The sequence below is a fragment of the Podarcis gaigeae genome (genome assembly GCF_964106915.1).
Source record: "Podarcis gaigeae genome assembly, chromosome: 4".
In the NCBI taxonomy this organism is placed as follows: Eukaryota; Metazoa; Chordata; class Lepidosauria; order Squamata; family Lacertidae; genus Podarcis; species Podarcis gaigeae.
In genome coordinates, this window is record NC_139677.1 from 29677850 (window position 1) to 29701192 (window position 23343).

The window sequence follows — 23343 nt, forward strand, 5'->3', positions numbered from 1 at the left end:
CTCCTACACAACCCCCACAACCCTACACCCTCTACTTCTAAATAGCTTCACAAAAAAGAAATACTAATAGCCCCAAAGGGTTGCTAATGTAACTCGATGCACTACGTATTTTAACGCAGGAACATTCCAATAAAAGAGGACCTTACTTTCCTTAGGCATAAGACAGAGAGCTTCTTTTACACCAGTATCATTTCACCTACCTTGTAGCAGGAGGTGAAAGTGCCAAAACAATATTCCTTCCATGTAAAATACAAAATGAATTACACATTACATCTATTAAAAATTTATGCTAGATGTGTCGTGCTACACAACACATACTCTAGTACAGCCTATCCCAAAGGAACCTAGAAGTGATAGGTTTATATTTAAACTATTTTAAAACTGTGCCATACTTCACAATACAGTCCCTCAGTGGAACACCTTAGCTGAGATGGTGTGGGCTGCTCAGTAATTGCGGGGGCGGGGGGAGAAACAGCTCTCTGTACTTCATTGTCAAGCTACAACATAAATCTACTGTCCCATTGTCTGTATCTAGAGTTGAATCTTGGGAAACAAAACCTCTCTTTTCCTGTTTAGGATCTGGGCATTGAAATACAGCCAGATTACACTGCCATAATTTACACATCCATTTTCTGTAGGAAGTGCAGACACCCAGGTGGCTTGAAGAGGGTCTTAAATGCAAGCTTGCTTGTTCAGTAAAGGTAAAGGTAAAGATACCCCTGACCGTTAAGTCCAGTTGTGGATGACTCTGGGGTTGCAACGCTCATCTCGCTTTACTGGCCAAGGGAGCCAGCTTCTGAGTCACGTGGCCAGCATGACAAAAGCTGCTTCTGGCAAACCAGAACAGTGCACGGAAACGCCATTTACCTTCCCACTGGAGTGGTACCTATTTATCTACTTTGCACTTTGACGTGCTTTCGAACTGCTAGGTTGGCAGGAGCTGGGACTGAGCAATGGGAGCTCATGTCGTCACGGGGATTTGAACCGTCGACCTTCTGATCGGCAAGCCCTAGGCTCTGTGGTTTAGACCACAGCGCTACCCTGCTTGTTCAGTAGCACCTGATAAATGGGGGGGGGGGTGTCACTAAAACGTTTAATCAGCCAAAGCCAATACCATTTCACTTTTCTTCCTTTTTTCCGAAGAAGGTAAGAGTTATGCCCCAAATTCCACAGGCAAGGAATGGGTGATTCTTCAAACCAAAACTGTAATGATCAAGACAGTGTCCTTTTTCCAGTGAACCAACTGCAGCAATTCCTCAACCCACGCTTGCCGTTCAATAACAGAAGCTTCGATGGACTGGGGAAATGCTTCAGGACTGAATACCCAGAACTAGTACAACAGGCTTTGCAATCAGGGAGAAAGAGTATGCCACCTTAATGCACTATTTTTAAGGACAGTCCCCAAGATGACATAAATGCCAGTGAAACACAAAAATATTCTCCTCACTTGCACCTGAAATCTGATGTGGTTAATATATTGTTATACTGTTTAGATGTATTTATGCTGTATATATTTTTTAAAAATCATAATAGAGGCCTCCAGTCAGATCAATGCCATTGGCCAAATCTCTGCCTTTGCAACGAGCTTTCTGCTCAGTTTCCACTGCGCATGTCTCAACACTTGTGCAGCTACTTCTCCTTATGCTGATTATGCACAGACCTGCTGGCACAGTACCCTGTGACGGATTTGCCCTCTCCTTCCTGACTTAGAAGTATACTAGCCTCATCTTTCTGATAATACACAATAGCTCCTCACAATACCCAGAACCGTCCAGATTGCGCAGCCTAGCCACAGACAAATTAGCTCTTCTTTCCGCCTTTCCTCCAACCCCCCCCCTTCCAATTCACCCTCTACTTAAAACCATTCCTTATGAGGCAATAATCAATACAGTGGTACCTCGGGTTACATACGCTTCAGCTTACAGACTCCGCTAACCCAGAAATATTACCTCGGGTGAAGAACTTTGCTTCAGGATGAGAACAGAAATTGTGCTCCAGCGGCGCGGTGGCAGCAGGAGGCCCCATTAGCTAAAGTGGTGCTTCAGGTTAAGAACAGTTTCAGGTTAAGAACAGACCTCCAGAACGAATTAAGTACTTAATCCGAGGTACCACCCAATCGCCTGCGCTCCTGGTAGGGGCCCACCTCACCACCCCCTAGCTATGGTCCTGACAATACTCCCACATTCTGACCTATTCAGTTCCTGCTTTTGGTCAAGTTGCAGAATAATTCCTTGCTTCTTGACTGGAATTATTTGTTGTTCCATTCCAGCTACTCCTGATACTGCAGAAGGATGACTCACATCCTAACACAACCACAAAGGGCCTCACATTGAGGAGGAGAAGAGAGTCTATAATATATTTTTTAATCAACAGTAAGAGCTGGACTATAAGTTACATAGGAAAACTGCCAAAAATGGTATCCCTGTGGCAATAACTCCCCCATCCTGTTCTCTACAACAGAAGTGGGAACACTATGGCCTGCAGGCTACACCTGGCCTATGGAAGCTTTTCAGCTGGCCTTTGAGCTATTTGGGAATACTACCCTATTGTCCTAGGTGGGACAATTCAGACTTCTTTTACACAGGCACACTGAGCCAGCTGCGGGACCTAAGGAAGCAGCGATGTTGCCAAATCAATAGGGGTCCTGGGAAACCCAATCCTGTGAAACATGGATGTCTTGCAAGAGGCCAGCTGCCTCCCACAAGACAATGCTGCCCATCCAGGGTGGGAGTTGTGTTATGAACGGGCTGTGAAAGACAGACTGTTCTAACTTGAAATTTGCTTTGAAAGCGCACTACAAAAGGAAATATGCAAGCCTGAGAGCTGGCGAACTATCATGGTCGAAAATGTGTATTCCAGCCATGAACTTAGTACAGGACCTCATGCAAATCACTCTCATTCGGCTTCAGTATGAGATGATAATAATATGGGATAATAATACTTCATCATGCTGCTGTATGGATTATTTTTAAATTTGTATATCGCTTACATGTCAGAACCGCTTCTAAGTGGTTTACAACTATAGAATATACAATAAAACAATTTAAAACTGTAACAATTTAAACAACATCATCACAAGTTCAATTCAGGGGGGTGCTTGCCTAAACAGGAGTGTCTGGCCCACTCCTGATCTTCAAGATCCTACCATGTGGTAGTAATAATAATAATAATAATAATAATAATAATAATAATAATAATTTATACCCCACCCATCTGGCTGGGTTTCCAGTAGCATCACATAGTAACTGTCCCAGGTCTACAATCATAGTGGACATGAGCACAGAAAGAAATGCTCACTTTTTGACAGATGCAAGTTGCACAGAAAAGTACACATAGATGTTATGGTCAGGAGGATGAGCCCACCACAGAATATACCATTCTCGGTAGCTTCCCTGTGCAAAATGTAACATGTAGCTCAGCTGGCCTTCCAGGCATTCTTAAAAACACTTAAGCTGCCTTTTCAAAACATTAGGTTTTAAGTAGCTTTACCCTTTTCTTTTTACATCTAATACTGAAGTCATTTTCAGTCAAAAAATAAATTAAAAAGTTTTGATGACTTCCCCCGCTTTTTAAATTCAGTAGTTCTCTGCAACGTTCATAAAATGCCATGCACACCTGAAAGTTCCTAAAGAGCACTTGCCATTTCAGCGACCTTGGTTCATATTTCTTCACAGTTCTCCCAGGTGGGAGCAGCAAAACTCCACGGCAAATGTTCCTGTCCACCATGATTAGTGTCACAGAAGAAACATCTTTCATTCTGATAGGTATTCTTGGCTAAGGGTGGGCGGGGGGGGGGGGAATCCCTTGATCTCTCAAAATAGAAGCCTGAATTAAAACTGAAAGCTGTGCAAGCAATCCTACATTCACTAAAGACATCCCACTCTGATGACACAGACAGCAGCAACTTCAAATTTCACATACCCATTCTGACAGCCCCGCAATTTCGTTTCATTTTATTGCCATAAACAGAGTGGTAACAAATAAAACCTGCACTCTTCGCTTCATAGCAAAAAATTAAATAGGAAAGCTTGCCCTTATTTGCCTATATTTGTTTTCCAATTAAGAATAGCCAGTCATTCAGATATTTGAAAGGGGAAAAAATCCAAAGAATCATGAAATAAGAAAAATACATATATATTTAATATGTGCACATATTATATGTTTAATATTGCAAGGGTGATGTGTAGACGTTTTGGTTATTTCACAAGCTGCATCAGGAAAAAAATGTGTTATTCTAGTCTGCCACCATGTAAAGCACAGCCAAATAAAGGTTTTAAACACTACCATGTATAGATTTTTTTGGTGCCCATTTCCCAAAGCTGTTCACCATGTAAACTGGACCAGTAAAAAAACCAACCTTGTCAGGTAGTACAGCCACCACCTCTGTAGTCCCACAATCCTCAGACAGGGGAAGCTCAGGTTGTTGTCTGGATGTTCTTGGGATTCACAAGGCAAGAGCCACAGCCTCAAGCCCTTAAGTTACTCAGCAGCATATGACCAAGCAGCCAGGTACTGTACATAGATTCAGAGCCAGGCTGACTTCAAGTAACCACACCAAAGTAAATGCAATACTTTATTAAGGAGGTTATAGCCATAAGAACCCTATACCGATAAAATACAGTTAAGCAAGGCCAATAGTGTAAAGCCACCTTTGGGAATTCAAGAGCGGAACAGAAAAATAAAAGAGCTACTTTGCCTCATGCATTAGACCCATTAGACATTAGGCATCCACCTTGTGGTTGTTGCAATTCAGAATCCTTCATCGAAATGGGGACCATTCCACCTTAGGCCAGGACTAATTCTTTCTGATACCAAAAAGATTTGGTTTCCTGCCAGTCGTAGGAAACACTCACCATAACCAATACTTCTGGGTCTTTATATTTTAACTTACTGACTCTGCAAACACTTAGTCATCACATCTTTGTGGGTTATATGGGGTGCAGGTGGAGGGGTGGCACCTCTGGTGGGTGACACATCGTGCTCCTTCTGGGGTTGTTGGTCCACCTTTGGTCCCCGGCCCTGTACTCGGCTGTCCCCACTGGCTCCTAGAAGCTGCACAGCATGCAACAGCGACCACACCTTGGGAAATGGCTGTGACCAGGCTTCCTCAAACTCAGCCCTCCAGATGTTTTGAGACTACAATTCCCATCATCCCTGACCACTGGTCCTGCTAGCTAGGGATCATGGGAGTTGTAGACCAAAAGCATCTGGAGGGCTGAGTTTGAGGAAGCCTGGCTGTGACTGACCAGCTAAACCAGGTAAGGGTAGCCAATGAGCCTCAAATCCTTAATGAGCTAGGGACTTCACCCAGCATGCAAAGACAGTCTCCAGCAGATTGAGCAAGTGAGACCAAGTGTTAGTCCAACAGTCAAGCAGGCAGTTTCTGCAATTGCTGTAGAGCAGGCACCCCCAACCTGCGGCCCTCCAGATGTTTTGGCCTACAACTCCCATGATCCCTAGCTAACAGGACCAGTGGTCAGAGATGATGGGAATTGTAGTCCAAAACATCTGGAGGGCCAAAGGTTGGGAATGCCTGCTGTAGAGGGAAGTGAGGGTAGCCCATCTAGGAGAAGGAAAACTCTGATCCTAAGCCTCTGCTGCCTTGTGGGGTATCTTAGGCAGAAGAACTGGCAAAGGAGCAGGCCTAGACAAATCCAGAGTGGAGTCCCTAAGATGGTTGGATGGCGCCTCCTTCCAGCAACTCCTGCCGCCAAGCTGCTGCCAAACGTATAGCTCTGCTTTCATTTGGACCACAGCAAGGCCGAAAAAGAGGTATTGTTGCTTGGACAGCCCAGGCCCTCCATACATACTGCCCAGGCTTGCACTCCAGGGAGGTCACTTTGACTGACTTCATGCCAAAGGCCTCTTGCTTTCTGTATACTGCGATGTGCTTTTCAACAAGAGGGTTTACATTTAATTCTTCCAGCAGCAAGTTGTTACCAGTGCAGAGTAACATGATCCAAGAGGCAACTTTCAAATATTCCATTTTGGAGTCCCAGGGCCATTAAGTACCTCAGCTCAGTGTTGTTAGAGCACGTGATTTTGCACACAAAAGACCCCAAGCCCTGTCCTGGCATCACCAGGTGGGGCCAGGAAAGACCCCTGCCTGAAAACCCAGAAAGCCACTGACGTTCAGTGCAGGCCAGCCCTTGCCAACCTGGTGCCCTCCAGATGTTGTTGAACTATAACACCCATCATACTGAATGGAGCTGATGGGAGCTCTAGCCCAACAGCATTGAGGGCACCAGGTTGGCAAAGGTTGCCCCAGACAATCCTGAGCTAGATGGAATAGTGGTCTGACTCGGGATAAGCAGCTTCCTGCGTTCCTGAATTATTAATTCATCTGGTGCACTTAGTACATGCAATTATACATGCACATCGTTTTAAAGATTTATTGCCCTCCGCTTCTGAGAGTATTGCCACATAACAAATTAAACTGCCTTCTTTTAAGCACAGTGTTTCCAAACTGTGCTTATTAGCTTTTCCGTTCCTAGTTGCTACTCAGCACAGGTATCTACCATGCCAAGCTACATAATGAATGCTCCACCTACACAAGTTTTGCTCTCAAGGGAGCCTTATTTAATTCAAGGCATCGAATAAAGGATTTGATCCTACACCCTTGTTACGAGAGACTGGGAGAGCTATGCAACACATCTTAAGAAAGAGGGCTGCGGTTGTTAAGTGCAATGGAGAAAATTAAGAGGTAGCAAAAATCACTGGGAACTGCAGATTTTGCAGACCACCCACCAACACAATAGAAAATTATGCTACTGAGAGAATAAGTTTAAATTTAACAACAGTGTAGAATGACGATTTCACTTGTTTTACTGTACAAAGTCCTCCACAATGAGGATGGCTGACACTTCTGACAAATCTCAAAAACAAAATGTAGAGATCCAAGGGCGGGAGGGAAACCAGCAAGGACTTTCTCACTCTATCAGGAAATTGAAAACCTTAAGTTTTAATGGTGCCTCATAATTTAAAATGATTTAGCTAGAATTTTTTTACTAAGAAGGAAGAATTCAGGTGGACTATCCACTATTGCATTTCAGAGAATAAATTTATATACTACTTGATTTTTAGGAGGGCGGGGAATGACTCAATCAATGGCCATCACAAGTTCACTAATCACCAAGAACTCACATTGCATTCAGTAACCGATGAATGATGACAAAACCTATTGCTGGCATTGCTACCTCAACTGGGCATGTGAATTCTACCATTTTACATATCAACAGTATAGTTTAAGGCAGTGATGGGAACCTGTGACCCTACAGTGGTTTGTTGGTCTATAACTCCCATCATTCCTAGGTTTGATGTAAGCTGGAGTCTAACAACATCTGGAGAGCTGAAGTTCCCCATTCCTGGTTTAAGGTTAATAAAATTAAAGCTACAGAAGATCTCTATGGCAACGTAACTTGACTGCCTGGAAGTCTCAAACAGAACATTTCAAGACAACCACAGAATGTTAAGAGCAAGGTCAATGATGGTTCTCTACTTCAAGTTATAGGTTTTGGTAAAACTCCCCAGAATGCATGTTACACTTGTGCAATTACATCAAAGAGTATAGCAATTAAGGAGTGCCTAATGATATTTATTAACAAGTTAAGTAGCCAAGCAAAAGTAACCCCTTTGTAGTTCTCCCAACCAGTCATTTGCCGCATGCCATATGTTGTTTTCTTTGAGGTTCTGCTACACTGACTCATGGAAATGTCACAGCCACACACTTCCACAAAGTGGCAATCTTGTAGGAAGTGTTTGTTTGCCTCACATGACACGTCTGTCTTGTTTATGTACAAGGAATTTGAGCAAAAAACAAAACAAAATTCTATTTATTTCAGCAGAGAAGGAGCATATCTATATCTAGAGAAGGCTTTGAAGACAAACAGCACCAGCGAAATGTAGTCATATTAATCCAAAACATGATCTAGGTGTTTCGGGGTTTTTTTTGCGTTCAGTCACATTTGCAAGATTTTTTGTTTTTTTAAAAATCAGATGGCAGAGCAAACTTATTGCTAGCAACAAGCACGTCTATTTTTAGGGATTTGCTTTTAATGGGAGGATAATATTGCACACTATTTGCAGCCATTTGAATTTCACTTACGGAACCATTCCACTTTCCCCCAAACACCACACACTATTGTACTCAGTGGCGTAGCGTGGGTTGTCAGCACCCGGGGTAAGGCAAGTAATTTGCACCCCCTAACCCGTGGATTTGCGCCCCCTAACCCTAACCCCCAGATGTTGCGGCCGGCCCCCCCTGCACCCCCCACGCTACGCCACTGATTGTACTTTCTGTAGGCTACTTGTAGAGCCAATATGTTCACATGGAAGTCAGCCCTCTGCATTTCGACAGAACGAAAACAGTTTCAGAAGTTATTGGGAGAACACTGAACAAGCCCTCCAGCTACATCTCCGCCGTAACATCGAAAGAATGTTGCATAATGTGTACAAGCTTTTTTTTTTCCGCATCCCGAGTTGGCTCATACTTAAAATTAAAGCAACTTTAATTTAAGGTCCCATGGCTCAGGACTTGCACTTCAATAGTGTTGCACCATAATGTTCAAAGCCACTCTTGCTGCCAGGTACACAAATGCTTCAGGTGCAGCTTTGAGATTACCTCACTCTCAGCAGAGCGCAAAGAGGTGGGTCTAGAAAGCAGAAGTGAAATCGTAAGGATTTTAAGGGCTGTAGATTAAGAACAGTTGGCACAACACAGGAGAATGAAACCTCTGCACCTGTCTTGATATTTCCACCTACTGATAGCTGGGGGAAAAGGATCTTATCATCCTGAAATGTGCTCCGGCTATTACTGCACAACACCTATCACTTTCCGCGCTGGTTACTGTAAATTGCCAAGATCCCTGAAATGACAGCAATGCTAAAACTCTTAGCGTCCATGGCCAGGAAAAACTCGGATAGCCCTGCTACCACTGGCACACTAAGCTTGAGCCACACTTGAAAAACTCACAGCAAGTGAGAACCTGTCTTCATTCGTTGACCATTACTTAAAGGTAAAGGTAAAGGGACCCCTGACCATTAGGTCCAGTTGCGACCGGCTCTGGGGTTGTGGCGCTCATCTCGCTTTATTGGCCGAGGGAGCCGGCGTACAGCTTCCGGGTCATGTGGCCAGCATGACTAAGCTGCATCTGGCGAACCAGAGCAGCTCACGGAAATGCCGGTTACCTTCCCACTGGAGCGGTACCTATTTATCTACTTGCACTTTGACGTGCTTTCAAACTGCTAGGTTGGCAGGAGCAGGGACCATTACTTATTATGCACCAAAACAAAAGGGCTCATGCTTGAAAACAGAACTCAGTATCTCCTCTGAGCAGCATACAAGCAAAAGCATGCAGACAGAGGCGTACTTAGGCTCCCTTGCACCCTTGGCAAGAAGAATGGGCAGACATTGCAGGCTCTGAGCCAAAGTGGAGAGGCACCATTTTTGTGTCATCTCCCCCGGGCCAAAGCCCTTGGTGGGAGCCAACCTAATTGACACCTAGGTACGCCCCTGAAAATATGCTCAGGGATAAAAAAGCAGGAAACCAAAGAAATGCAACTGTAAAATAATTCTCCTAAAGGGGGTTAGAATAAGAGCAAGTTCATCAACACTCAGCTACACATGACTCTGTGTGCGTGGAACAACAATTACAGATCAGATGCAGCTTTCATATTACAACACATCAAAGACAGAGTGGTTTTCAATGGCAACAGTTCTAATAATCAGCTGCAAGAAACTTTCAGAGACAAACCACTTAAGGATGAATTATCAAGTGATGCAACAAGCTTCTGAATCATTCCTTAGTCCAGACACTGACTACAGCTTTATCCACACAATACATTTAAAGCACATACTGTTCCCAGGATTTTGGTGGGAAGCTAACTCACAGAGCTACAGTTCCCAGCATCCTTAAACTACAGCGCCCAGGATTCTCTGAGTTTTTAATGTACGGTGCAATGGGACCTATTTTTAGGGCACATCTTTTCACATTAAACACACACACAAAATGTATTTATTTCCTCCATCCTATAGATCCCAGAGTGGATTAAAACAAAATACATAACCTGAACCAAACAGAACACCACAAGTCCGGAACAACATAAAACATGCACTATAACTTTAGAAAAAGTTCCTTACATAGCAAGCAAAGGCAGTGCATTTATGCACCAGAATGTATAAAAATCCCAAACACTATAGAACTTACGGTTAGTTGCAAAAACGCTTCAGAAAGCCAATATAGCAAGGAAGTCAGGGAAATTCAGACAACGTCTCCTTCACCCTTAAGACAGAAAAATTAGAGTCCACCCAGCCCATTACTGCCAACTCCAGTGCTTTGGTTAGGAGGCTTCCCCATTGTTATGGCAAAATCCTTTTGACTGGAGACGCCAGGAATTGAACCAGAGACCTCCTGAATGCAAAGTGTGTTCTCTACCGCTACAGTTGGATTTCAAGGTATGAAAGCAGCACTGACTGCAGATAACAATAAATGTCATTTCATCGCTACAGCAGATGATTAAAACCGGGGATACTCACACCTGGAGCCATTTCCCCACCCTTTTTGCAACCATCAAAGGTCCACTTCCCACATTCACCCTGGTGAGTGTCCCAGAACATTGGAGCAGGTGAATTTATCCCCAGCCCCTCTCTCCCTCTCCATCTTGGAGCTGATGAGTGGGGAAAGCAGAGGGTGGGAAAGAGGTGGTCTCCAAGGTGCCCTGCAGCACTGCTGCAGATGACTACTGGCCTCCACCACAGCACAAAAGGCGGGGGGGGGGGAGATGGTGCTACTTTTCACAATGCGCTTCCAGAGAGAGTTTTAGAAGATGGCTCCTGGTGCCTATGGAGGTCAGGAGCAAGGCTTTGCTACACAGGGAGAGGGGGCACTAATGAACACAGTTTTCCAGTTTCCTACTGGAGCAAGTCAAAAATTTGTGGGCAAATTTTAGCAACTGTTAGCAATGTGTGTGAAAAAATCTCCATTACAATGAAAGTGATGGTGTGGGTGGGTGTGATATTTTGGAACTGACAAATTAAGAAGTTGCTGAAGCTGAATGGCATCCAATGGTTTCATTTTTAAAAAGACACTCTTAATTGGTGTTTTTCGTTTTAATCAAATTATACCATCTCTAAATTGACAAACCTACTTATCCGTTTAAAAATATGATAATAGAAGGCACAGAATTTTTGGCCTAACTTCTAGCTAAGGGCAATGGGCAGAAAGTGTTGTTTAAAGGTCTATTAGACATATATGCAATCCATATACCCAAATGCAAGGTGAGGTGGCTTCAATAGGTACAGGTGAATAGAGCTGATGCATAAGTGGTACAATGGTACCTCAAGTTAAGTAATTACCAGTAATTCATTCTGGAGGTCTGTTCTTAACCTGAAACTGTTCTTAACCTGAAGCACCACTTTAGCTAATGGGGTCTCCTGCTGCCGCCGCGCCGCCAGAGCACGATTTCTGTTCTCATCCTGAAGCAAAGTTCTTAACCCGAGGTACTATTTCTGGGTTAGTGGAGTCTGTAACCCAAGGTACCACTGTATTTAATGCAGCACGAATGCACACAACTCACAGAAGGGAAGTCCCTTACTCCCTCATCTCCCCAGTTTCCCCCTGCAGCACAATAAGCTTCTTCAGAGGGGAGGGAGACTCTAACGAAAGGCCAAGGATGTGAGGGAGGTGGTTGCAATGGGAGAGGAGAACTGGGGGGACTTCAGTTTGAGGCAGGTAAGCAAGTGAGATTCACTGCTGAGTAAACTCAGGCTGTAAATCCTATGGAGGAACAGGATAGGAATAAATGCGCAGTTTTCACAACCGAGGTATAAATGGTGTAGTTTCTCCCAGGCACAGCTTTGTAACTTAGTCAAATAATAATAATAATAATAATAATAATAATAATAATAATAATTAATAATAATAATTTATTATTTATACCCCGCCCATCTGGCTGAGTTTCCCCAGCCACTCTGGGCGGCTCCCAATCAGTGTTAAAAACAGTACAGCATTACATATTAAAAACTTCCCTGAACAGGGCTGCCTTAAGATGTCTTCTGAACGTCAGGTAATTCTTTATCTCTTTGACATCTGATGGGAGGGCGTGCGCCACTACCGAGAAGGCCCTCTGTCTGATTCCCTGTAGCCTCACTTCTCGCAATGAGGGAACCGCCAGAAGGCCCTCGGCGCTGGATCTCAGTGTCCGGGCTGAACGATGGGGGTGGAGACGCTCCTTCAGGTATACAGGACCGAGGCCGTTTAGGGCTTTAAAGGTCAGCACCAACACTTTGAATCGTGCTCGGAAACGTACTGGGAGCCAATGCAGATCTCTCAGAACCGGTGTTATGTGGTCCCAGCGGCCACTCCCAGTCACCAGTCTAGCTGCCGCATTCTGGATTAATTGCAGTTTCCGGGTCACCTTAAAAGGTAGCCCCACGTAGAGCGCGTTGCAGTAGTCCAAGCGTGAGATAACTAGAGCATGCACCACTCTGGCGAGACAGTCCGCGGGGAGGTAGGGTCTTAGCCTGCGTACCAGGTGGAGCTGGTAGACAGCTGCCCTGGACACAGAGTTAATCTGCGCCTCCATGGACAGCTGTGAGTCCAAAATGACTCCCAGGCTGCGCACCTGGTCCTTCAGGGGCACAGTTACCCCATTCAGGACCAGGGAATCCTCCACACTTGCCCGCCTCCTGTCCCCCAAAAACAGTACTTCTGTCTTGTCAGGATTCAACCTCAATCTGTTAGCCACCATCCAACCTCCAACCGCCTCCAGGCACTCACACAGGACCTTCACCGCCTTCACTGGTTCTGATTTAAAGGAGAGGTAGAGCTGGGTGTCATCTGCATACTGATGAACACCCAGTCCAAACCCCCTGATGATCTCTCCCAGCGGCTTCATATAGATATTAAAAAGCATGGGGGAGAGGACAGAACCCTGAGGCACCCCACAAGTGAGAGCCCAGGGGTCTGAACACTCACCCCCCACCACCACTTTCTGGACACGGCCCAGGAGGAAGGAGCGGAACCACTGTATGACAGTGCCCCCAGCTCCCAGCCCCTCTAGACGGTCCAGAAGGATGTTATGGTCGATGGTGTCAAAGGCCGCTGAGAGACCCAGCAGAACTAGGAAACAGCTCTCACCTTTGTCCCTAGCCTGCCGGAGATCATCAACCAGCGCGACCAAGGCAGTTTCAGTCCCATGGTGAGGCCTGAATCCCGATGGGAAGGTATCCAAATGGTCCGTTTCCTCCAGGCGTGCTTGGAGTTGTTCAGCAACCACCCGCTCAATCACCTTGCCCAAGAATGGCAGATTTGAGACTGGGCGATAGTTGGCCAAATTGGCCGGGTCTAAAGATGTTTTTTTAAGAAGCGGTTTAATGACCGCCTCTTTCAGCGGGCCTGGGAAGGCTCCCTCACAGAGGGAAGCATTCACCACCCCGCAGAGCCCATCGCCCAGCCCTTCCCGGCTCGCTTTTATCAGCCAGGATGGGCAAGGATCAAAGAGACAGGTGGTCGGTTTCACTCGTCCAAGCAACCTGTCCACATCCTCGGAGGTAACAGATTGGAATTGATCCCATGTAACAGGACCAGACAGAACTCTAGCACTCTCCCGCCCTGGCCCTGCTCCCACAGTGGAGTCTACCTCCTTCTGAATCTGAGTGATTTTATCTGCAAAAAACTTTGCAAAAGCATTGCAGGAGATCTTGGGGTCCCTACCAGGCCCCGGTGGTACAGGTGGTTCTGATAGATTGCGAACCACCTGAAAAAGTCTCCTGCTGCTGTTTTCTGCAGATGCAATGGAGGCGGCGAAGAAGGCCCTCTTCGCCATCGCCATTGCCACTTGGTAGGCTCAACGTTGAACTCTAACCCGTGTCCGGTCTGATTCAGAATGAGTTTTCTGCCACCGGCGCTCTAGCCGTCTCAACAATTGTTTCATCACCCTCAGCTCCGGGGAAAACCACGGGCTGTCCGGGCTCCATGCAATCGGAGAGGGCGCTTCGGAGCCAGACAGTCAATAGCCCTGGTTAACTCCACATTCCAGCGGGCCACCAGGGAATCAGCTGAAAGGCCATCAACTTGGGATAAAGCATCCCCTACCACTCTCTGGAAGCCAATTGGATCCGAATCGGTCCCACCTCCCTGCGGAGGGGAAGGGTTGCTGAGAAGGGTTGCAAATTATTTATTTGCATTGATTTATTAGCTGCATTTATATAGCCAACCCAACAAGAGCTTCCTTGGGCAGGGCGCAAAGTTAGCTATGTTTTTATATGACACCAAATTATTCAGGACAGTAAGTATTGCAAAGCATACTGTAAAGCATCGAAATTCAGTGTGCACTGACAAGAGAACAGCAGATGAGATTCAGCATAACTAAATGAAATGTGAAATGCTGCACAAGGAAAGCGGGAAAAAATCCTATCACCACAATCGCTGTAACCACTGGGGGAAAGTGTAGATTTCAAAGAAACCTCTCAACTCATAATGCTGAAGCCATAAAAAGAATTATGATGATGTAAAGTTCAGAGGGATAAATTAGTTATTGGGAAAGTGTCAAGAAAATCCAACACAGTTACAAGTGACTTCAAAAGAAGAAGAAAAACTTTCTAAAAACGAGGAGATAGCTTAAAGGGAAGTTGAAAGGGAAAGTCAAGAGGATCAAAGCTCTACAAAACGCTTCGTAGTTGTTTTAAAATCAAAACATTAGAAGCTCAGCTAGAATGTGTATGGCAGATCAAGGAAGGTACCAACAAGCCAAGAAGTTGTCTGTGTGGTTAACGAGCGAATAAGCTATTAGAAGCAATAAGTCATTTAGAAAATGAAAATCATTCACTTAGGGAATTAATGATCATACACCTCTTCTGGTATTATAATGTAGTAAACATGTAGGGATAGGGCTTTCCACACTGGCTCTGCTACCCTCATCCTTACCATGTTGAGCAACAAGATCTGAAGTGGGCTTGTAAGGACACTCACAATGGCTGGGAAGTTTTAAGGACATTCAGGAAAACATGCTTAAAAGCTCCTTTCAGATATTGACCCTCAATGCAGCAAGGAGTCTGTGCAAGTGGAGTCTGCACATTCAGTCTTGCGCCACACCCACCAATACATGAACAGCAGTGTTCAAAATTAACCAGGTGCCCGGCACATTTGCACCTGGTTTAATAATAATAATAGTAATAATTTATTATTTCTACCCCGCCCATCTGGCTGGGTTTCCCCAGCCACTCTGGGTGGCTTCCAACAAAACACTAAAATACAATAACCTATTAAACATTAAAAGCTTCCCTAAACAGGGCTGCCTTTAGATGCCTTCTAAAAGTTTGGTAGTTATATTTCTCTTTGACATCTGATGGAAGGGCGTTCCACAGGGTGGGCGCCACTACCGAAAAGGCCCTCTGCCTGGTTCCCTGTAACTTGGCTTCTCGCAGCAAGGGAACCGCCAGAAGGCCCTCGGCGCTGGACCTCAGTGTCTGGGCAGAACGATGGAGATGGAGACGCTCCTTCAGGTATACTGGACCGAGGCAGTTTTGACCACTTGTGACCAAGTGAAGATGCCTGTGTGCCAGGATGTGGCACCTGACATCTCCACTATCTGAGGATCATTGGATCTGGACGGTTTTCACAAACTAATACCATGTACTGTAGAATTCTATCAAGTTATATTTCATCTGCACAATGAGAATGAATTTGGGAAGCAAATTGCTTTTTCTGTGCAGCCTGAGCAGGAGCAGTCACCATTAAGAAAAAGAGGTTGAATCAGCCAATATATATGTGGACTGTCCCTGGATCAAGTGATTTTTCTTCTTTTTAAGTTCTCAAAGTTCTTAAACAAGCTCAAGGTTGTCATCTGAACTAGGCAGATGTTTAACTAAGAAACAATCACAGTGATGGCTTTGGTAATACTAAATCAAAAATAGAGACTGAGTTGTTAGATAGTAAAAGGAAAACATTGTCAAGAATGTATAAGTTAATACTGGAATGGCATACAAAGGATGAAGAAGTAAAGAGGTTGTGATTAAATGGGCTCAAGATTTGGGTCACAATATTGATTTTGAAATGTGGAGGAAATTGTGGACGAAAACAATTAAATTTACTGCATGTACGGCACTTAAGGAAAATTTAATGAAGGTGATGTATAGGTGGCATTTGACGCCGTCTAAACTTGCTAAAATATACAGAAATCCAGGACAAGAAATGTTGGAAATGTAAGGAAAGGGGGGGACGATTTCTTATATATGTGGTGGACTTGTACTAAGGTTAAAGCGTACTGGAATATGATATATAATTAACTGAAAAAGGTTTTTAAAAATACATTTACCAAAAAACCAGAGGTGTTTTTGTTGGGTATAATTGGAGAAGAAATTCCCAAAAAAGATATAAATTTATTTATGTATGCTACCACAGCCACGAGGATACTTTTAGCCCAGAAATGGAAGCAGCAGGAACTTCCAACATTGGAAGAATGACAGACTAAAATGATGGAATATGCAGAACTGGCTAAGCTGACGGGGAAGATCCAAAACCAGCGCAACGAGCTGTTTGAAAAGGACTGGAGTAAATTTATACAATATATGAGAGAACACTGTAAACATTTGAACTAAAATGTTTTGTCATTTTAATTTTTTGAACCTCTTTACAATTATCAAGGTAACTTTTATAAGCATGAAAGAAGGTAAATAGGTTGATATAGAAATGCTAAGTTGTAAGTGAATATTTATGAAAGCCAAGGAGTGGGGGGGGGGGGCGTCGAGGCTCAGTTTGAGCAAGGCTATAGGTGATGTTATGATTCTAACGGATTGCGATTATGGTAAAAATAATGTAAACTCAATAAAAATTATTATATAAAAAAAGAATCAATCACAGTGAGTCCATCACTTGAAAAATAAGACTTTAGAGATGTCTTACCCCAAAATGGCAACTAGACATTCCATTTTTGGGGCTGTAATCTTGGTTCAAGGAGCCATTTGGCACCTAGCTTATATATATAAGTTTCTAACACTGGTGGTTAAACCACAAAACAAAAAATGGCTAATGGCTAGGGATAATAGCAGTTTTAGTCCAGCAGCATTTGGGTGGCTACAGGTTTCCCATCCCCCATTAAGTAAAACTACTTCTGAAAGAACCTGGGGAAGGACCCATGAGCTGAGAATGTAGGCATGTGCACATGTTTTAAGAAATACTCCTTCCCCCACTGCTCCTGGAATTGTGGGACTAAGATATTATAACCATAAGCATCTGACAATATGGCCATTGCTCCGGTTAAAAAAATATATAGTTCTCATTCTTCATCAGCCAAGGCTTTCATTTTTAACAAGTTTTTGTTGCTTTTTCTCTGCATCCGTTCTTTACAGACAGGCCCACCAACCCAAAGTGATCACTATGATGAGATCTTCTTTCATTTGTGGAACCAGAAGGCAATACTGGTTCATCAACATTCTGAAAGGCATGGGTTTAACAGCCTTGCACAGACTACTTCCAAGGTATTTAAATGGCATTTTTTACAAAACAACATATGCTGAATCAAAGTACTCTGGCGAAAGCTCTCACATCATCTTTTTTCCAAACCGGGGTAATGTTTCCCTCCCGTATTTGCATTATATGATGGGCGTGAATTTGCTTTTACATGCATCAACAAGTCAAGCTTTCTGCAAAAAAAAGGGGGGGTAGCAGAATAGAGTCCTCCCACTGGATTTAATTTGTTAAGGGTATAGCACTTGCCCTGTAACCCAGGACAGTCAAAATAATACCAGAGAGAGTTTTAATCTACAACAGCGACATCTGTCACTTACTTTCTAATGATGTGGTCTGGAAGTCATTCAACAGTCAAAATAATAGCACATCTCTCAAACAAATTAAAACTACCTTCTGTGAAAGCCACAGAGCAACTGCTTGCTGTGAATTGTCAATAGCAGACTGAAGCATTGGCAGCTTGGAATACAGGAAATCTTTATTATGTTTACCACTAGTCATTTTATGTACACTTTCCCAGGATCTGTTCAGTACATTAAGCACAAAACTGGTCCACCAGTATTATTTGTATATGTGCACCGCATACAATTCAAACCAACTTGGCTGTGAACAGCTGGAAGTTTCAGAGAATTACAGCCAATACTGTAGAATTGGTACTACACATGTAACACTTTATTTTCCCCCCTGACTACTGTAGTCAGATGAAGTAGGTCTAAATCACTACAAAAAACTTGCAAAAGTTTGATCAAAAATCATAAGGGGATTTTTTTTGGGGGGGGGGGGGATGCATGCATTTCAGGCAGGAGCAGCTCTGTGACAAAATTAAACTGGTACCTCGGGTTACATACACTTCAGGTTACATACACTTCAGGTTACAGACTCCGCTAACCCAGAAATAGTGCTTCAGGTTAAGAACTTTGCTTCAGGATGAGAACAGAAATCGTGCTCCGGCGGCACAGCAGCAGCAGGAAGCCCCATTAGCTAAAGTGGTGCTTCAGGTTAAGAACAGTTTCAGGTTAAGTACGGACCTCCGGAACGAATTAAGTACTTAACCCGAGGTACCACTGTACATACAACCCTTGAGATGCTGATGACTCCTACCATTTCTGGCCACTGACCCTTACTATTAGTTAAAAGTATTGGACCAGCACCTGGAAGACCAGACTTCAAATCCCTACTCAGCCCTGAAACACAAAGAATGGTCACATTCTCTCAGCCTAACCTACCTCACAGGGTTGCTGTGTTGATAAAATGTGGAGAACCAAGTATGCCTAGGGCTATCATACGTCTGGTTTTCAAAAAAAAGCCTCCCATAAAAGCTCAACAACTCTGTCCGGATTTTGACCTTTGGGAATATGGCAACCCTTGAATTTAATGAAGGAAATCGGGAAATAAATATAATAATAAACAAACAAAAGACCTTAGCACAATGAAGAGCTATTCGGGGATATAGGACACAAACTCTGTTCATCTAGCTTAGAAGAGGAGAGAGAGAAAAGGGGGGGGGTGAGTTTCTTTCAACCACAACTGTCAAAGATGTCCCAGAAACTGAAGCAGATAAGTTTGTGCTCAAAGTATATGAAGAAATCACCATCTATATTTTAAGATAGATACAAGAGATTTATGTTGCTTTGTCCAACCTATGTCAGTCATTTGATAAAGAGTTTGCAGATGAATATCAGATTGGCCATCACCAGAGGGAACTCTGAGAAAAGCGTGAAAAACAGTGTAACGGACAACAAAGTGCAAAATACAACAAATAATAATGAAAATTATATTGTGGCAGCAATCCTATACATCTGATCTACATGACTGTAAGCCCCAAAGAACTGAATAGACATACATAGGATTAAAGTGTAAATGACACAGACTTTTAAGACTCATGAGTGACAGTGGTAACAAAGAGGAACCAAAATTGACATTTCACCATATCACACTGTGCCAACAGGAAATGGCAAGAAGATGGGCTGCCTCTTGAGCATATAGGATGCAGGAATGCCAACAGGAAGCTACTAAGCAGCAGTGGGATGACATTGGCACAACAGAAACCCAAGGGGGGGAGAGAGAGAGAGAGAGAGAGAGAGATAAAACACATAAGTGACAGTAAGAAGCGTACCAAAAAGAGGAGATATCCATACAGCTACAATAGGCATAAACTAGTCGGTCATCAGAAATAGAATAAACGGAGTTGGGAAGAGCAGAACTGAAATTAACTGTACACACACTGACAAGCAAGAACACCCCACAGACTTGAGCATGCCACTGCCGTACTTGGCAATCCCGCCCAACATATTAATTAATTAAACGGCATTTTAGAGTGGCAAACCGAGCTTCTGCAAGAGCACGAACCACATGCAACGACTAGAAAGACCCAGCAAAGCGGTTCCCACACTGCAAATTGGGCGCGAGCCACTTGCCTTACATCTTGCGAGTTGACAAGCGGCGACAACACCCCCCCCCCACCCCACACACACACCCGTCACCACAACCACACTTCTTTTTACACTTTACTGCCATCCCTTCTCCCGCTCCTTAGCATCCTCGCCCGCCTCTCTCCTATGCCAGCATATTTCCAGCCCCCCTCCCACTTCACCCTATATAAACTTCAGGGCCCCCTCTCCAACACACACCCAAGCCACTCCACGCCATTCATCACCCTTTCCTGAGGAGGACCCGTCGTTTCTCCACAGGGACGGGTTGCACGGGAAGGAACAAACGAGGGGCCGGATAAGAGCGAGCGGCGGGCCGGTGCTGCCGCCTTAGCTGCTGGTTGGGGGAGCCCAGGCAGCCGACGGGGCGCCGCTGCCCGTCCCAACCGGGCTGCAGCGGCTCCTCGGGGGGGGGAGCCCCTGCTCGGCTTGCAAAGAGCACCCAGCTCCCGTCCTTCCCTTTGTTACTCCTTTCTCCTTTTTCCCTCCGCCCCGGTACCTATTTTAATCCTGACGCTCTGGAACACCCGCAGCCCCTCTTCTTCCACCGCCATGGCTTCTCCTGCTTTCTTGCGGAAAGCTCCCCCGCCGCCGGGAAAGAGGGCTGCCTTCTTAGCCCCGCGACTGCAGCGCGCGAGCCGAGAGATACAATGCGCGGTCTTGAAGCGGGACCCGGGAAAGAGGGAGGGAGCGCGCGCGCACTGGCCCGCCGCCGCCCCCACCCTCGCGCTCCACTTCGCAAGAGCAGAAGAACACACGGCTCCGGCAGCGGCCGCCCCCACGGCTGCCCTCCCATTGGCTGAGCGGGGTAAGGCTGTGCGGCGCCCTCCATTGGTCCAGCCCGGGCGGGCCGCTCCCTATTGGGCGAAAAGAAGGAGAAACGCGGGGAGAGATTTGTAAGCGCAAAACCAAACAGCTGGAGGGAGAGAGAGGAGAGCTTGGTGGGTGGAGGGAGGGAGGGGGGGGGCGTCCCGCAGCTTTGACTTCTGTAGCGCCTCTGCTTCAGTGCACCCGTCCAAATTGGGAGCTGAAGGAGGAAGGCGTGTGGTGGTGGAGAGGGGGGGGGGGGGAGAGAGGGGAAAGTAGTCAAATAAATGGCCCGCAGCCAGATATTTTTGCTTTATCGTCTCCCGCTTATGAAACCTGAGCGGCGTGCCTCTCGCGAGTAGAAGGCTGCCCAAGGAGGATCGGGGTCGCCTGTGTTCCTTTGAAAACCCCTTGGAAGCTTGGAGTGCACACGCTCCGCTTGAATGTTAATGCTTATCAACTTTGGGGGGGGGGTCCGTCCCAGCCCCTAAAATATTTTCTGGGGGACGGGGACGGACGAAGGGACCTCGGCTCCTATGCTTGGAAGGCCCTTTCGCCCCACCACTACCCCGCACTTCCACAGGACGGTTCGCGGGCTGTGAGTCAGTAGGACGTGGAAAAAAGAGCCTGTCTGTCCTCCCCCCCCCCCCCACTCCATTCTGCAATATATATAGAGAGAGATATTGCATTGCAGGGGGTTGGACGAGATCTCCCTCGGGGTCCCTTCCAACTCTGCGATTCTAGAATTCTGTGCATGGGATGGGCCCAGTGATTCGATTTTGCCACTGAGCTCCGGTCATCCTGAGTCGCCTGATGCCAGAATATCCTAGCAACAGTGTGCAAAAGCAGTAGAATGCTGTGGGCGGCGGCGGCGAGGGGGGGGAGGAACAGCACACTCCATCGAGTGGTGGAAGCGGGAAGTGCAGGGGAAACGTAGTGTCGGAACCCAGGCAGAGAGTCATAGAATTGTGGAGGGTCATCTAATGTAACCCCCTGCAATGCAGGAATCTTTCTCCCGACGTGGGGCTCGAACCCACCACGCTGAGATTAAGAGTGTTATGCTGTGCTGACTGAGCACGTCGGGTAGAGTCGCACCCTGTGCTTTAATGTAAACGGTGGAATAAGTTTAACAAACAGAAGGGTGACACTTGTATTCCCCTTGTCAGTCAGTATGAGGCTGGCTTAAGCTGACTCCACAAAGCAGGCTTCGCATATCTGCTCAAGGAGAGCAGGGCGTTTTCTGCTTGTGAATGAAAGATTGAAGGGCTGAACTGGTCTGGAGAAAGACTTCACTCAAGGGATTGCTTAAGCTTCACAGGCTGAACCAGTACAGTACTGGCTAAAATTACTATTGTGGAAATGCACCTAGGAGGAAAAACTTAGAACTATCTTACAGTGGCGTAGCGTGGGGGGTGCAGGGGGGGGCTGGCCGCACCGGGCGCAACATCTGGGGGTTAGGGTTAGGGGGCGCAAATCCACGGGTTAGAGGGCGCAAATTACTTGCCTTGCCCCGGGTGCTGACAACCCACGCTACGCCACTGCTATCTTAAACCTGGCTTGGCAATTCCTATTGGCTTATAGGTGCAGAGCCACAGAAACCATTCTCTGCTGCCACCTGTTGGGGTTCCCTCTTTTAAGGCACCCCATTTGCTGCTGCAGCCTCCCTGCTACCACCGTGGGCTGGTTGGAGTTCCTTTGCCACTGGCACATTCTGCATCTAGAAGATCTCCAGAAGAGGCACAAAAAGGACAGAGGAGAAGTTAGCTTCCCACAGGTGCAGTCTCCGATTGCTTGAGGGGGGGAAACCCTGGAGAGGAGAGTACTTTGAGAGCTGTGGGGAGGCAGGGACTTTCAGCCACTGCAACTGATCCATGGGCCAGACCTACTGGGGATGAGCTGCTGTATTCATTTGGGCTGACACTCTGCCAAGTCTGCGCAGATCGGGTTCTTGCTAACAGTTCACTCCAACTTGCACAGGACTTTATACGGGCTTGTTTCTGACAGAGGATTGGTGTAATTTTATGGATATTGATCCCAGCAAAGCAATATTGGTCACCCAAATAGCAGAGTACTGTAATGATGGTAAAGGTAAAGGGACCCCTGACCATTAGGTCCAGTTGTGACCGATTCTGGGGTTGCAGCGCACATCTGGCTTTATTGGCCGAGGGAGACGGCATACAGCTTCCGGGTCATGTGGCCAGCATGACTAAGCCACTTCTGGTGAACCAGAGCAGCGCACAGAAATGCCGTTTACCTTCCCACCAGAGCAGTACCTATTTATCTACTTGCACTTTGATGCACTTTCGAACTGCTAGGTTGGCAGGAGCAGGGACCGAGCAACAGGAGCTCACCCCGTTGCAGGGATTCAAACCGCCAACCTTCTGATCGGCAAGTCCTAGGCTCTGTGGTTTAACCCACAGCGCCACCTGCGTCCCTTGTAATGATGGTACTGATAGGGAAAAGCAGCATGCTGTTGATGCTTTGTCAGTGCCAAGTGCACTAGAAAACAAAATTTGTATTGGTATGTTCAGCTAGGAGTAGCTGTGCCTCTCTGTTGAGTATGCACCCAGTGGTAAACATAGGCTTGTGTGGCTGTGTAATATGCAAGTTTCCCTTTCCAACCAAAGTACCAAACAATCCAG

The 23343-nt window shown here is 45.7% G+C and overlaps 1 protein-coding gene and 1 long non-coding RNA gene across 2 annotated transcripts in view; one reads left to right on the forward strand and one right to left on the reverse strand.

Moving 5' to 3' along the window:
• RASA3 (RAS p21 protein activator 3) overlaps nt 1–20690 on the reverse strand; it is a 126409-nt gene extending 105719 nt beyond the window's left edge. The window contains exon 1 of the mRNA XM_083735519.1: nt 20394–20690. Coding sequence (XP_083591645.1) covers nt 20394–20448 — 55 coding nt within the window. The 5' untranslated portion in view covers nt 20449–20690. The remainder of the gene's footprint in view (nt 1–20393) is intronic.
• Nucleotides 1–23343, forward strand: part of LOC310843147 — a 147300-nt gene that overhangs the window by 59173 nt on the left and 64784 nt on the right. The gene's annotated exons all lie outside the window — the stretch shown is intronic.